Source organism: Diceros bicornis, chromosome 17 (assembly GCF_020826845.1).
Source record: "Diceros bicornis minor isolate mBicDic1 chromosome 17, mDicBic1.mat.cur, whole genome shotgun sequence".
Classification (NCBI taxonomy): Eukaryota; Metazoa; Chordata; class Mammalia; order Perissodactyla; family Rhinocerotidae; genus Diceros; species Diceros bicornis.
In genome coordinates, this window is record NC_080756.1 from 55,212,326 (window position 1) to 55,227,985 (window position 15,660).

The 15,660-nt window shown below is 46.5% G+C and overlaps 2 protein-coding genes across 8 annotated transcripts in view; one reads left to right on the forward strand and one right to left on the reverse strand.

Annotated features, from left to right (window-relative positions):
* Positions 1-15,660, forward strand: part of VAMP1 (vesicle associated membrane protein 1) — a 95,487-nt gene that overhangs the window by 14,623 nt on the left and 65,204 nt on the right. The window contains exon 5 of one of the 3 annotated variants that reach the window (XM_058558997.1): positions 11,875-13,774. The exons of 1 other annotated variant lie outside the window; for it this stretch is intronic. In XM_058558997.1, the coding sequence (XP_058414980.1) occupies positions 11,875-11,966 (92 nt within the window). In that variant the 3' untranslated portion in view covers positions 11,967-13,774. Of the gene's footprint in view, positions 1-2,161; positions 2,362-11,874; positions 13,775-15,660 lie in introns of those variants that run through there. One more of the 3 variants, XM_058559000.1, reaches the window with a different exon arrangement.
* On the reverse strand, positions 188-4,910 carry CD27 (CD27 molecule). Of its 5 annotated transcripts, XM_058558995.1 has the most exons (7): positions 4,775-4,910; positions 4,448-4,585; positions 3,839-3,914; positions 1,663-1,853; positions 1,361-1,450; positions 986-1,105; positions 188-724 (listed from the first exon to the last, which is right to left on the reverse strand). In XM_058558995.1, the coding sequence occupies exons 1-7, from the start codon at positions 4,908-4,910 to the stop codon at positions 600-602; spliced, it is 876 nt and encodes a 291-aa protein (XP_058414978.1). In that variant the 3' UTR covers positions 188-599. The 5 variants fall into 5 exon arrangements, with proteins under 5 accessions (XP_058414978.1, XP_058414977.1, XP_058414975.1 ...); XM_058558992.1 differs by lacking the exon at positions 3,839-3,914 and having other exon boundaries at positions 202-724; positions 1,663-1,842; positions 4,454-4,585; XM_058558994.1 differs by lacking the exons at positions 1,663-1,853; positions 3,839-3,914 and having other exon boundaries at positions 4,454-4,585.

Below are 15,660 nucleotides of genomic sequence, written 5' to 3' on the forward strand. Positions count from 1 at the left end.
CCCCATCGACCGCAAGAAAGTGGAGATAGAAGCACCAGAAAGGGGGGCGGGGAGAGTGAAGCCAGAAGCAGGGTCCCCGGTAACCTGGGGACCTTTCCTCATTTTCTGTGGGTGCCACGCGCACTCGCCCCCGCCTTGGGCGGGCCCGCACACAAGTCTGCACTGGAGAAAGCTCCTCCTTCAGATCCCTGATGGTGAGATGAGGCTGGGCGTGGCCTGCGTGCTGAGGTTGGGATTTCAGAGAGCGAGCTGGAGAGCTGCAGTGTGTGGCAGTCTGTCACTTTATTTTGCCGAGTTTCTAGGTCAGCGAGACAGTACGCGGGGCTTTCATAGGCGGAAGTGTGTTTTCCAACTAGAGCCCCAGCCCTCCTGGGGCACGGGGGTGAAGCCGGGTCGGCCAGGACACACTCGGCCTCCTGCTTCCCACCCTCCACCTCGTTCCCATGTGTCCTCATCGTCGCCCATCTCAGAGAGGCACTTTCTCAAGTCTGCACACAGGAAAGGGTCCGGTCTCATTTCCCCGGATGGCCAGTGGGGTGGGGTGGAGGCTAAGGCTTTGTTGCAGTGATGACCCCCTACTTCTCCGAGCGCTTGCTTTCTCAGGCGTAGGAAGCTGGCTCTGGTTTTCGGTAATCCTCCTGGATGGGGAAGGCGCCGCCCTCTTCCTCCCTGGGGCAGCTGTAAGGAAGAGGCTCTGCAGGCGCCACTGGACTTTCTCCTTTGTCTGCAAAAGGAGAATCAGATGAATCTTGGCCGCGGTGGGGGAGGGGTGAAGGGAGAAGAGATAAGCAAAGGAGGGGCAGCTGGGGCGGGGGGTGCTGTCGCGAGGGCAGCAGCTAAGAGGAGAGGAAGAGCAGGTGGGAAACCAGCGTTGGTAAGGATGGAGCTAGGGAGGCTTCCACGAGGTTCCAGGCATGGGTGGCAGAGCTGAGATGGTGGGGTGCGGTGCAGGGACAGGATTGGAGACCTGTATTTTGTCTCTTACTTAGTCGGTATTTTCTTTGTTGATAGAGGAACAGGGCTCCGACCACGGTGAAAGCAAGAAACATTCCAGAGAAGATCACAAAGATGCGGATGCATTCTGAGTTGCACAGAGACCTTTGGGCTGTGATAAGCCGGGGCCATGCAAGAGCTTTTGGGGAGGGCCTAGCCCTTGACTCCCCTCAGCCCAGCACTCCTCTCTCCTCTCCCCCATCTTCCTCCCCCACCCCCACCATTGGACCCATTCCTTTCCTAATCCCTAGACTCTGCTTCTCCCTCTTCTTCTTACCCCTACCCCTAGGAGCTTTCTGGCTGGCTTCCCTCCTGTACTATCCTGTATGCTTTCTCTCTGGGGGTGGGGAATGGGGAGAAAACTCACGTGGCCAGTGGGTGGAGAGAGCTGGGGCAGTCAGCTGCCTGAAGTCAGCCAGAGTCTGCACATGCCGAACAGTTCTGGCCTCTGGCATCTCTGGAAAACCATAGACAGGGTGAACAGCAGCAGGGAAACCCATAGGGCACAAGGTTGGGCTGAAGGCCGAAGAGGCCTAAGAGGCGCTGGAAGGGATGGGAAGGCAGACAGGCTGACCAGACAACTTATGTGGGCGTGGGTGCTCTATGGGGGTGCTGGTTGGGGTGTGACCTTTACCCCCGTGACTGCACAAGGGGTTGCCTGGAACTTACTTTTGGCGTAAGGTAAGTGGGTGGGTTGTGGGTGTGGGCTTGGGCCCTGAGATGGACGAGGGGTCAGCGAGGGGTTTGCAGGAGGATCACACTCGGTACACTCCTTGTCTTTGCACTGCCAGCCCTTGGGGCAGGCACACTCGGCGTTGGTGCTGAGGGTGCAGTTTCGAATGAGAAGACCTGGGGACAGAGGGGAGCCCGAGGAACTCAGATGCTCAGGCCTCAGAGACCTGCAGGGTCTCCCCCAGCCGCCATCCCAGGCCCACCTCCAGGGACGTGCTGCCCTTTCCACTCCCACCCCCTCCACACGGAGGCCTGCCTCTCCATCACTGTCACCCAGTGCCTTTGCCATTATTATTATTGTCATTAAAGAAAAAACTTGGACCTTTTAGGAAATTCTTGGTTCAGAAATAGGAACTATGAAAAGCGGAAACAGCTTACATGATTTTCTCTTACTGATCCTTTAATAATTTCTTATCGAAGTATAATATACTTACAGAAAGATACACACGTCCTAAATGTGAAGCTTGAGAAGTGCTACAAATTGGACTCCCAGGTGTAACCACCACCAGATCAAGAAACAAGATGACCGGCAATGTTCTCTTCCAGTCACTAGCCCCCCAAGAAGAGCCACTCGCCTGACTTCCTAACACTACAAGTCAGTTTTGCCTATTTTTGTGCAATAGACGTGGAATCATGCGTGTGTGGCTCATTCGTGTCTGGCTGCTTTTACTCAACTGTTTATGAGATTCATGCGTATTGACGAGTGTAACTACAGATTCGTTCATTCTCATGTTGTATCATACTCCATTGTATGATTATACCATGGTTTATTGATCCATTCTACGGTTAATGGGCATTTGGGTAGTTTCCAGTTTTGAGCAGTTAGGAATAGTGTTGCTGTGGTCCCTGATAGGTTTTTGACTTTACTAGAGAGTTACTTGATTACTGACAGTCTTTGCCTTTAAAGTGTACATTTTATTCAAGTGTAGAGGTCAGGTGCTGGTGGCTGCCCCTCAGTTCCGCTGGGGGAGGTGGGTGTGAGGGGCACTGGGCTGGGCTGGGCTCACAGCAGGTTGGGGATGAGAAGAGGAGAGTGGTTTTGGGGAAGGCAGCAGCACCTGGAGGTGGGCCAGGATCGAGTGGGAGCCTCATGGGCTTAGGGCAGCGCGCACACGGGGCCCCAGGGAGAGGAGCCCTGACAGGTGGAAGAGGGGTGCAGAAAGGGAGGTTGGAGGATGCCAACGACTACTATCAACTCCTAATGATTTCTTCAGCGAATGCCTTTTGTCAGGAAAGGGAGAGGGACACAAATTCCTTCTTCCCATCCGTATGCCCCTATGGCCTCTTCTTTCTGAATTCTGACTCGTAACTGCTGCTAGAATTTGGTTTCCTTGTGGCTTACCAGGAATTGTGAGCCAACCGGGACAAGGATCTGCAAGGGAGGAACAGTGATGCGGGGAGTGAACGGTGGTGGTGGAGAGGGGAAGAGGTAGGCAAAGGTGAAGAAGATGGAGGAGGGGAGATCGTGAGTGTCTCTGCCCAGAGGGAAGGTAGGGGTTAAAGAGGCTGGGATTGGTTGAAATGCCGTTGTTTTCCATGATGAGTATCCAGAGACCTCGGAGTTCTCTTCGCTGTGTATAGGCTGTGCACAAAATTCCAAGCTGGTTTCAGGCACTTCTCCATCTTACAGATGGGAGTACTGAGGTCCAGAGAGGGCCAGACTCATTCAGCCTCCTCCCCCTCACCTCACCTCTGGCTGCTATTCCCCTGGAGCCCTGCAGTTAGGTGCTCCCTGAGTGCTTTGGGGATCTATGGGCTGAGTCTCACAGAGAAGGATCACGGACTGGGCTGGTCTGGAACATAGCGAAGGGAGTGAGGACTGCTCAGTATTGGGAAAAGGCCTTCTGGTGGGGCCTGCAGAATGAGTGGGGGAGCTTCGATTAAGGAAATTCCAGCCCTGCTGAGGTTGCTGCCAAGAAGAGAAAAGCGTCCATTAACAATCCTATTTTTAAGTGGACTGAGGAAGACTTCTTGTGTATTTAAGATGTTGCTCATTTGCAATGGCAAAACCTTTTATTTAGTTAGTTTTTAAAGAATACAGTATAAAGAGGCCTAGTGAGACCAAGTGCGTTTACGGGTGCGTAGTGTAGTAGTTAAGTTAAATAGTCCTCAAAAGTGTCCTGCTGGAGAACATTTGTTCAAAGGGGCCATTTTAAAGTCTGCTACTCTAGTATACTGGGACATAATTTCTGAAATTCTAGCTAAAATGGAGAAGTAATAAAAGAATTCATAACACAGCTGCAGATATTACACTTCTTAATTTAAAAAAAGATGAAATTACAAAATAAATAGAATCACAGGCCACATACATATTCATTTTCCTAAATTGGCTTTTGTGCAAAAAAAGGGTTGTTACCCACTGGCTGGTATTGTTATTTCCTTAGAAAGATGTATTCCAAGTTCCAAACAAATGTGCGCTTTAGACACAACCAGTTCATCGGTGGGGGTCGCTCAGCTGAAATCTGGGTCCTAGAGCCACTTACCCCTCTTTATTATCTTGATCCTAGCCGTAGACCCATTCTCAGCAGTACCTCCAGTCCTGCTTACCCCTTTCCTGAAACACTAGAGTTCTCCCCACAGCAGTACGTGCCCCGCCCAGGGCGCCCCAGTTCCCAGCATTGGCTCCACTGTGTAGCCTTGAAGTGACTGAAGCTCCCACTCCCTCTCCTCTTTGCTTCTCCTCACCCAGCTGTGCCACCTTGCTCCCCCGAATGCTTGCCCGTCTCACCAGAGTGACAGTGCCGACAGCTCTCACAGTGGGGCCGGGCGTGGTGGTCTGGTGAGAAGGAGACCCCTGGTGTACACGGATGACACTGAGTAGCCTTTCTGTGTTGGTCACAGTTCTTCACGAGGAACGTTCCTGTGAGCAGATGTCCAGGGTCAAGGCCCAAGGAAGGCCGTTTCTCCACCCTCTTCGAGGTGGTGCTTCTGGGGCACTGCAGGATTCCTCTCCTTGCTCAAGCTCAGACTCCCTCTCTGCTTCCCTCCACCCCAAACCCGGTCCTGTCTCCCGCACTCAGCTCGCCCCTAGCAAGGCCGCCTGTCTTACCTGGCTCACACATTGGGCAGCACAGTTCTCCCGGAGCCCGGTAGTGCCTCTCTGGACAGCTCTTGGGGGCTGGGGTAGCTGAGAGCCCCACCAGGGTCCCCAGAACCCACAGCCAGCAGGGCGGTGGCCGGGCCATGGCTCCTGCCCAGAGAGCTCTTCCTGTGCTCCGGCTGCCCACTGCTGGCCTCTCTGGACTGGCACCTCCCCAGCGGGGTGCTGGTGGCACTTCTTTGCTCCTCCTGGGCAGCAGCTGCAGGTGGCAAGCCGATCTTTGATGGCAGTTGAAACTCTATTGTGGCTGTTTTTTTTCTCACAGCAGCAACCTCCACCCCCTCCCCCTTTTCCGTGTGCTGGGTGCTGGGTGCTGCGGAGAGTACTAAAGGGCAAACTCTTCAGAAGACCTGCTGCTCTTCAAAGACGCCCCCTCCAATGCGCCAGCCTCTCCTCATGGTCTCTCTTGTGCTCCTGAAGAACTGAACCCATCTCTGCTTGCCTCTTTTACAGAATGTTAGATGTGCACGGTCACTCGCCTCTCCTGTTCATGTACTTGTTCACAGGATGCCCACGTTGCCCCCCTGTTCACAGCTTACAAGCTAGTCTACACGTCCCCTCGCCCATCCCCACATCTCTTCTTTACGGAAGCAGTTTAGAGAAAAAGGGGAACCAAAAGTTTTGGTCCACAAACTTTTATCTGAAACTCTTGAGGTCAGGTAAGCTTTAGAATTCAGAATTTTTCAGATTTGGGGAAGAAACTAGCACCACAAGACACCCTCAGAGGGCTGGGGTAGCACTCACAATCAAGCACATTTCTGCTGCAAAACTATTGAATGTTTAAGTGGAGTGAAGGATAACTAAAACTAGCCTTGCATCAACTGAGGTCTGGTTTTATGGCCAAAAGAGTTTGCTACGGAATTGTTGGGAATTGCAAACAAGGGACTTAAAACTGTGTCTCTCCTCTGCTGGACTCTGCTACATATGATCTCATTTCATCTTCCTGCCAGCCTGTGATACAAGTATCACTCACTCCCACTTGGCTTTCCCTCCTCACCTACCACCATCTTTATCCTCCTCTCCCCACCTCTGGCTGTGTCAGTCCATCCCTGGTGTCCTGGAGCACCCGGGGCATCTCCTCTCCCAGCCTTGGGCACTTGGGATTAAAGGTTGATTCCTATGGGTCATCTCTTCTGTATTTCCGAGGTTTTCCCAGGAAGACTGATTTGGGGATGCTGGAAATAGCTGGACTTTTCCCTCTAAGTCCTGGGCACACGTGGGTCAGACATCTTCTGCTTCCTCTTTCCCTAGGCACTGAGGGGTCGGGGGCCTTCTTTCTCCAGGCCAGTTTTCATTCAGGGGCTTTGTAGTTGTTTCCACACTGCTCATAAAATGTCACACCCCTGTGATCTCACCTGCTAGGTCTGTTCTCTGTCTCACTCTTCCGTTTCCTTTCTCTTCATTTTTTCCATCCTCCTGCTTTCCCCCTACCCCCTCTCCTCTTCAGGAGGGTCCTCTCAAGTGGGAAGCCACACATGGGTGTGATGTGAAGAGTTACTTACGCAAAACCGTCCTTTCCACTATCTGGCAGGGTGCCTGAATTCCCACTCAGCACGGGGGTCTGAGGATTTTCCTGTCACGAACAGCCCTGTCGGGTGCCCAGATTGTGGTCAATATCTTTACTGTTACTCTTGAACCTCAAGGTGGGCCCGGGGTGTTTGGGCCCTGTGGGGATGGATGAGACCCTAGAGGAACAATGAGGTTGGGACCTTTAGGGAGAAACTTGCCGAAAGGGGAATCAGAGGACACCGAGAGGACTAACAACTTTGGCTGGACCCTGAGATGCCCTCCCATGTGAGGCCTGCATTCTCTGTGCCAAGGCCCATCTCCCTCCTTCTACTCATCACTTCTCATGGGGGAGAGGGCAGGAGCAGGTCTGCCTGGCTCTCCTGGAGTACCCCTGGCCAGGAGGAGGAAAGCCAGGTTTCCAGACCTTACTCTTCTCTGGGCAAATGGAGTGACCTCATCTCCTACCTTCTGTGCTGTTTGCATCAACTTCTGGTGAGCCTTGGCCTGTCCTAGGCTGGATCCCTGGACAGTCCCTTCCTCTTGTCTCCAGGCCATGTGCATACAACCTGCTGACCTCTCCCTCGAAATCTTCTACCACCGCTTTCTCTTTTGGGGTTCAGCTTCTCCCCACACTGGCTGGTGCAGAGACACATGGTCTCTTCTCAACAGCTCCCTCCTTTGCTTGCATCTCCAGAGACAGGCCCACAGAAGCCCTTCTCTTTTGATGACTTTCATTACTTTTGAGAGGGCCTGACCAAACCCTCAGTCTGGACCAGTGACTGTAGCCTGGATGTCAGCTGGGTCACTCTGCTCCTGAATATCTAGAAAAGATACTCCTTGCCTTCCAGTCAGGGCAGGTCCCGGGCAGAGTGAGGAGGAGGCGGGGTTGTCAACTGGCACAAATTCCAGTGGGTTATGGTCACTTCTGGTTCTGATTCCTCTTTCAGCTGAAGACCTGTTCTTACCTCTTTGCTCCTGGCTGGTCCCTTACCTCTGTTCTGCCACAGGACCCAAATTTGGGACAGAGGCTTTCCTCCAAACCAACTGTAAATGGAAGGCTGTTAGGGGTGGCAAAGCTGTTACTGAAGCTTTATATATCCTAAGGGTACAACTTAAAATTGCATTTTGGATGTTCTTGTTCTTAATGGTCCTTCCCATCCCAGAGATTTGTCAGTGCTCTAGCTACCCTACAAAGCAGTGAGGGCACTGACCATCTTGCTGACACCTCTCTCTCCTCCTCCTTCCTTTTTCTGTCACAGACTGCCTTTCAGAAATTTTCTGTCAGGCAGCATACCTCGTCTCTCTTCAGCCCTGAATCCTAAACTCAATCTTGGCCCCTTATAACTCTATAACCAGTTAAAGTACTCAGGGGATCTAAACTCTCCAAGGTCTTTCTTTAGAAGGAAGATTTGTTATATTACATAGATGTTAGAAATCACTGTTCTTGAGCCTTATCAACCAAGCCCCTCAGTTTTTCTCGCCTTCTTCGTCCCCCACTCCATTCCTTCTTCTTCTGCTCCTAGTTTCTTTGATGACTCCCACCCGTGCCCCCACCCGCCACCCTTTAGACCCTCTTTCCCAGTGAGCATTTGAGAGACCAACTGGGCAGGACAGTGGGGTGAGCTGGTTAATGAGGGTCTGGGTACTCACATTCCAGTTCTGTAATTTGCATTCCTGGGACTCCTCGGTCTGGGTGACACAGGGGACTGACCAACTGTGGGCGTTTCTTCCAACCTCTGACCACTTTTGAGTATCTCAGCCCCAGCTCCTAGTGTCTCCTAGCACATAAGGCACTCAGTAAGTATTAGATGGTCCAGGCGCAGCCTTGTTCCTTGACAGTTCTATTCGCAATTATAAAATTAAAATTTCAGGGGGCCCAAGGCCCATTGACCTCCTAAATGCCACTCCTCATTCATCTGACAAGTATTTGTTGCACATCCATTCTGTTCCAGGTACCAGCTAAGTAATGGGACACAAAGATGAAAAAAAAAGCACATGGTTTCTGCCCTCATGGAGTTGACACACCAGTGAGAGAGTCAGACCTTGATCAAATAATCTCAAAAACAAATGTCAAATTATTAGTCATGGTCATTATTGCAGCACCATGGAGGGGAGAGTCAGGGTGCAACAGAGGTGCCTGTCCCCTAATAGGGGGACTTGAGGGCTAGGGAGTGCTTCAGCCAGGAAGCAAAGTCTAACTGAGATATGTGGGCGCTGACAGCTCCCCCCTTGTTTCTTCCTTTGGTTTGGGTTTCTAGACACCACCCTATCCTCCTTCCTTTGACCACTGCTCTTCTTCCATCGATGGTAGTTTGTCTTTTCTTATACACAGAAGATATAAAATAGAGATGATCTGTTCCTTGAAAGCTTGGTAGAATTTATGCATGTGTGTATTTTGAGTGTAGTTTTTCACTACTGATTTAATTCAAGTTTTCAATTTCTTTTAGAGTCAGTTTTGGTAGGTTATATTTTTATGGGAGATTATCTATTTAATGTGTTTCAGATTTATGGGCATAAATGTTTAAAATCACCACTAGGTCTGTAATTATTTTCCGTTTTTCATTCTCAATATTGTTTATTTGTTATTTCTTTATTTCTTCTTGATGTAGTTTGCCAGAAATATGTCTAATTTGTTAATTTATGCTTCAAAGAACCACTTTTTGATTTTGTTGTTTCCCTGTTTGTTTTCTTTTTCATTTTATACACTGGTCTAATTTTTTAAATTATTTCCTTCCTTTTACTTTCCTTGAGTTTATTCTGCCATTCTTTTTCTAACTTCTTGAATTGGATGCTTGGTTCATTAATTTAAATTTTTCTTTTCTAACATATGCATTTTAGGCTATAAACGTCCCTCTAAGAACTACTTTAGCTACATCTCACAAGTTTGGCTATATTGTGTTTTCATTATTGTCAGTTTGTTATTTTTTCCATTATTATTTATTTTTGACCTATATATTATTTATAAGTACATTAAAAAATTTCCAGACTTATGAGGTTTAAAATTTTTCCTTTTTATTAATTTTAATTTTATTTTGTGTGGTCAGAGAATGTCATCTGTTTGTGTAATACGGTAGCAGAATGTTGACCACCCCAATGGTGTCTGTAGCCCTGGAATTGAATATGTTATGTTACATGGCAAAAGAGAATTAAAGTTCTAGATGAAATCAAGGTTGCTGATCAGTTGACCTTGAGATGGGGAGATTATCCTGCATTATCCTGTGGACCCAGTGTAATAGCAATGGTCCTTATAAGTAGAAGAGACAGGCAGAAAAGAAAGAACCAGAGAGGCATCAGCATAAGAAGGATTCAGCCTGATGCTGCTGACTTCGAAGATGGAAGAAGAGGGCCATGAGCTGTGGGTTGTGGGAAGCCTCCAGAAGCTTGGAAGAGTGAGGAAACCGATTCTCCCCTGGAATCTCCAGGAAGAAACACAGCTTGCTGACACTTTGATTTTAGCCTAGGGAGACCCACTTCAGACTTCTGACCTACAAAACTCTGATAGTAAATTTGGGTTCTTTTCAGGCACTAAGTTTGTGGTAATTTGTTACAACAGCCATGGAAAACTAATACGTATAGATGCTCTGGCATTTGTTTTGAGATTTACTATGTGGCCTAGTATGTGGCTGTAAATGTCCCATATGTAGTTGAAAAAAATGTATATTTCTAATTCAGTCATCTCCAAACTTTGTTGATTTTGTACTTCATCGATAAAATGGTTTTGAGCGTGTATCCTCAAATATATACAATATTTTTAAGTAAATTATATTCATAGATTATGTATTTAAATATAAATTCTAGGGCCGGCCCTGTGGCTTAGCGGTTAAGTGCTTGTGCTGCGCTGCTGGCGGCACGGGTTCAGATCCTGGGGGCGCACCAACGCACCGCTTCTCCGGCCATGCTGAGGCCGCGTCCCACATACAGCAACTAGAAGGATGTGCAGCTATGACATACAACTATCCACTGGGGCTTTGGGGGAAAAAATAAATAAATTAAAAAAATAATAAATATAAATTCTATGTAAGTATATATAGATATTTAAAAAAGATAAGATAAAATTACAGTTACATATAAAATATAAAAAAGATGAGATAAAGTTGGGGAAAACAATATTTAAAGATAATATTATTTTTACTTATTTACAACATAAAAGACCTTTTCACTTTCACTAAAATATTAATATATAAAAAAATTTTATACAATATAACAATATTTAGTAATATATTTAGTAAAAGCAATGTGATTTAATGTGTTTCATTATTTTTAAAATATCATGCTTCAATTTTTTATATATAGTGACTAATTGGTCTGGGTCTAAGTTCAAATATTTGGTTTTGGTGACTGACTTAGATGGAAAAGGTGCTCCAGGTCAGACTGTTTCAGGTGTGTTTTCTAATTTTGAACCACCAGTCCTTCAACCAGGCTCCGTCTGTTGGGATAGTCAGTGGCCCAGGTCGAGGGCATGTCAAAGCGGTTTTGTAGTTCATTTTATCAGACACTCAAGGGATATAACTGACCAGAGACCCATTTCTATGTTATTTTCTCAGAAGCAGAGGAGGTTTCCAAACCATGTGGATCATATAAATTTGTACCCTAAACCTGGGTGGGCACAGGCTCATGCTTATAAATTTTCAAAACAATGTTTTCTCCACGCAGGAGGCAGACAGAGACAGACAAGCTTCCTTGTTGAGGCTCTATGTTGGTGAGTGGGTTTTCCTAGATTTCTGTTAAAGTTTTCTAGCTTTATGTGGAAGGTAAATTTTCTAGTAGGGCCCAAGGTCTTCTCTTCGGGACCTATGTGGGCATGAAAACCTCAGCCCCAGGTGACGTGAGCCCTCCATTGGCTGCTCATGTGCTCACCCCAGCAATTTCCAGTTCTGCCTCTCTGGCCTCTGGCATTTCCCTTTCTTTGTTGAGAGCTTAACTCTTCATGTAAAAGAACGTCACGTAGCTTTTGTTGCAGGAGCTGGAAGTCCCATCGTCACAGGTGCTGGTGTGGCCCTCTCCTCCCTGAACACTCTCTCTTCTTTAGGGCTTGTCGTCATGATTTTATGATAATATGGCTTAAAGAATTAATTTTGGTTTAAGGTCAAGCTAATTTCTGAAATCAGATATTCTGTAAATTGACACTTATAAGGTTTGAGTGCTAACTACTGAGGTTTTCTGACTGTCAGTCAGGTAGCCAGCGAGGGGCAAAACCAGTAAAAATGGAAATTCTCAAAGACACCAGGGCAAGGGGGGAGACCATGAGGGTCCTGGGCCCCAAACCCACTGAGTGGGGAGGATCCCGGGCAGGTGGAGAGAGCATGGCTCTCAGAATCACACAGATTGGTGGTCCAAAAGCATTTCTGCCAGTTATTACTTGGATCGTCTCGGGCAAGTCCCAGAGCCCCTCTGAACTGAGTCTGCGTCTACTTGGGGATAGTGTCACGTACCGTGCAGCACGTTGAGAGCTTTAAGCATAACAATATAAATGAAATGCCTAGCCTCCTTTGAGTACTCAATAAATGTTCATTCTTTCCTTCTCTTTCTTGGTGTTTGAGGCTGCAAGTCCCAAGAAATGGGGCTGAAGGAACAGCTGGTTACCCTGGGAACGAAACCAAAGGAGCGTGAAAGAGGCAGAACAACCTGCTGAACTGAACAAGCTGTGCATGTGCAGCATGTCTGCTCCATGTATTATTCCTGCTCAGGCGGTCTTCATGATACAGAGAAGGGATTTTGTAAGGGTGTGGGGGCCGATGCCCCTCACAGCGGGCTCCTGGGCCCTGGCATTCCTATTTGCCCTTTTTCTGAGTGATTCCTCTTGACCACCCAAATGAGTGAAGGCTGTACACACAACCAGTCTAGTGATCTTCCTGAGGGGGAGGCAACTCCATGATTTCCCCAAACTTTCACCAAGTCTAAAGCACTGAGAGTCTGATGAGTAATTTGATGCCTTCATTTCCCGTTCTGGCCTATGGGAGTGTCATCTGAGCCCTATCTCTTAGGGCCAGTTCACTTTCCTGTACTGTCTGGTACTGTACTGTCCAGCCAAAGCTGGATTGTTAAATTTTCAAGACTTTTGTGAGCTGGTTACACATTGGTAGTTTGAAATTGGCCGTGGTGGGTATACGTACAACCGTGTAAATCAGCAAATGTTACAAATCAAGTGTTCTCCAACCCAGAGAGCTGCCTGTTAAAAATTCACCACCACATCACTTCTACTGGCTCACTAAGGCTGGGCAGTAATTGTCTTTAGTCCTTTTTTGGATTCTAAGGAGGCAGAGTTCTCTCCTATCTGGGCCCCAGGCCCTCTCCTTCTGGCTTCTAGATAGAACTATTCACGGTGAGCTTCTGTCTTGCTACCCAACTAGCTTAGGATCCCAAACTAGGAGAGCTGGAAGCAAGTTTTCTGATCCTGTGGGTCTACTCCCTCCTTTACAGATCTCAGAGCCGCTGGCCCAGGAGGCGAAATGACTTGCTCTTTGTGGCAGAGTTGGGAGAGAATCCAGGTCTCCTGGATCCCAGTCCACTGCTGACTATAGCACATACAGAGCTGGAACATATTGGGTGCTCAGTGTCTGTATGGGACTGAATTTATACTTGACAATACCTTCTGAACTCAGCCTGCAGACAAGTCTCAGAAGCCCTTCCTGTACTTTCTGCTTCCTATCTCACAGAGACTGTTCTCTACCCTTTTGCTCTGTGAAACCATTCCAATTTCTTTTTTTTGCTTTTCTTTTTCTCAATTGAAATTTAATTATACAAGTAATACATTCATATCATTTCTTTATAGAAAATTAAACCAGTAAAATCCATCAATTCCACCAGTAGTTATCGGCACTAAGAATTCTTGCATACCTGCCCCGGGAGACGGGTACAAGAATGTTCAAGCACCACTATTTGTAACAGCAAAAGAAAAAAAGAAAAGAACCAATAGGTCCATAAATGGTAGATTGAATAATAAATTGCAGCATATTCACCCAACGGAATATTCACTCAATGGAACACTTTAAAGGAATGAAAATGAATGACCTACATGCAGCCACATCCACTAATATGGATAAGTCTCAAAAACATTACATTGCACAACAGTGTGAATGTACTTAATGCCTCTGAATTGTATGCTTAAAAATGATTAAAATGGTAAATTTCATGTTATGTATATTTTACCACAATAAAAACTAACACATAAATAAAACCATAATATTGAGCAATATTGAGTGAAAGAAGCAAGCCACAGAAAAGTACATGAGTAAGATTCCATATGTATATGAAGTACAAAAATAGGCAAAAAACAAGTTGTGGTTCCTGGATATCCACATAGATGGTAGAACTAGAAGGAAAAGAGTGGTGGATGCAGTCTAGAGCTGTTCCCCTTGTTGGGGAGGAAGGGCACGATCAGAAGGCTCCTAAGGTTCTGCTAATGTTCTGATCTTAGCATAGGTTTTCATATTGTTATTTCTATATACTATTTTGTATATTTGATATAGTTCACTATAAAACTTTTAAAAATATAAATTATATATATATTTATATAAATAAGTAAATAAAATGTCTGGTAAAATCAACTATGAAACCACTTAGAAGGGACGTGCCCTCTACCTGGGCCACTGAGTATCCCAACAGAAAAAACCTTGTTGATGCACTCACAGTTTAAACTTAGAAAACACACCTGAAACAGTCTGACCTGGAGCACCTTTTCCATCTAAGTCAGTCACTAAAACCAAATATTTGAACTTAGACCCAGATCTACTAGTTACTATATATAAAGTATTGAAGCATGATATTTAAAAAATAATGAAACACATTAAATCACATTGCTCTTACTAAATATTGTTATATTGTATAAAATTTTGTTATATATTAATATTTTAGTGCAAGTGAAAAGATCTTTTATGTTGTAAATAAGTAAAAATAATATTATCTTTAAATAGTTTTCCCCAACTTTATCTCAGCTTTTTTTTTTTTTTTTTGGTGAGGAAGATTGGCCCTGAACTAACATCTGTGCCCATCTTCCTCTATTTTATGTGGGACGCCTACCTCAGCATGGCTTGATAAGCGGTGCGTAGGTCCATGCCCAGGAGCCGAACCTGCGAACCCCGGGTGGCCGAAGCGGAGTGTGCAATCTTAACCACTATATCACCGGGCTGGCCCCAATCTCATCCTTTTTTTTTTTTTTTTTTATAATTTTATTTATTTATTTTTTCCCCCAAAGCCCCAGTGGACAGTTGTATGTCACAGCTGCATATCCTTCCAGTTGCTGTACATGGGACGCGGCCTCAGCATGGCCAGAGAAGCGGTGCATCGCTGCGTGCCCGGGATCTGAACCCGGGTTGCCAGCAGCGGAGTGTGCGCACTCAACCACCAAGCCACGGGGCCGGCCCAGTCTCATCCTTTTTAATTTAAAAAATTAGATGGCCCGCCCCGTGGCGTAGTGGTTAAGTTTGCATACTCCGCCTCAGCAGCGTGGGGTTCGCAAATTCAGATCCCACACCATACACTGCTCATCAAGCCATGCTGTGGAGGCATCCCACGTACAAAATAGAGGAAGACGAGCACAGATGTTCGCTCAGGGCCAATCTTCCTCACCAAAAAAAAAAAAAAACCCCACAAAAAAAGAAAAAAAATTAGAAGTGAAAATGGAAAAAAAATTGAACAATTATAGATAAGACTCAAATTCCCTTTGATCAACCTTTCTTCCCCACCCCGGCCCTGGTTCTCTCCCTGCCTCCTCAGAGGTAATTGTCGTTTCAGATTAGCAAGTATTCTTCCAGAATTTTCTCTAAACAAACAAATGAATTATATGTGTATGTTTTTTATTATTTTAGGAACGTTCTTGGCCAAAAATGAGGGAAGATCCCTTCCCCTTGTTAGGCTGTATGTTAATAAACAGGTTCTTTTTATACAGCAGGGAATGAAAGTTCAGAGCCCCCGAGACAGACATCTATCAGTAAAAAATCAGATGGATTTTCCTGCAAAGTCTCTTTTATTTTCTACTTAAAATGTTGTTAAGCAATAATCAAATATTTCTCACTCTGATCTCAGTCCTCCTACTAAGGACCCTCTGCTTGAACTTCTTAGAGCAGGGAAGACCCCCCGTCTCAGGAGAGGTGGGCAAAAAGCCTCAGGTACAGAATGTGACCACTGCTTCTCCCTGGTGAGGGGCTTCCCCCCTCTATTACACCTGATGTGACTGACAGTGAGGACACCCAATTCTAACTTTCCCTTTCTTATCTGGGGCATGGTGGGTTACCTCTCTTCTCTAAGGGAAATACTACACAAGCCTGCAGTAATTCTCCTGACACAGAGTAAGAAGTGAAGCCTAAAAAACGAACCCTGCATCAGTT

Bases quoted from the DNA above. Each gene is read 5' to 3' on its own strand.
- CD27 (XM_058558995.1), bottom strand. From the start codon at position 4,910: ATGGCCCGGCCACCGCCCTGCTGGCTGTGGGTTCTGGGGACCCTGGTG. The intron at 1,854-3,838 runs TTGAGGACTATT...CTCGGGCTCCCC, and splicing joins TGTTCTCCAGCAGGACACTT to TCTGTCCCCAGGTCTTCTCA. The intron at 1,451-1,662 runs GTAAGTTCCAGG...ATGGTTTTCCAG, and splicing joins CCACTTACCTTACGCCAAAA to AGATGCCAGAGGCCAGAACT.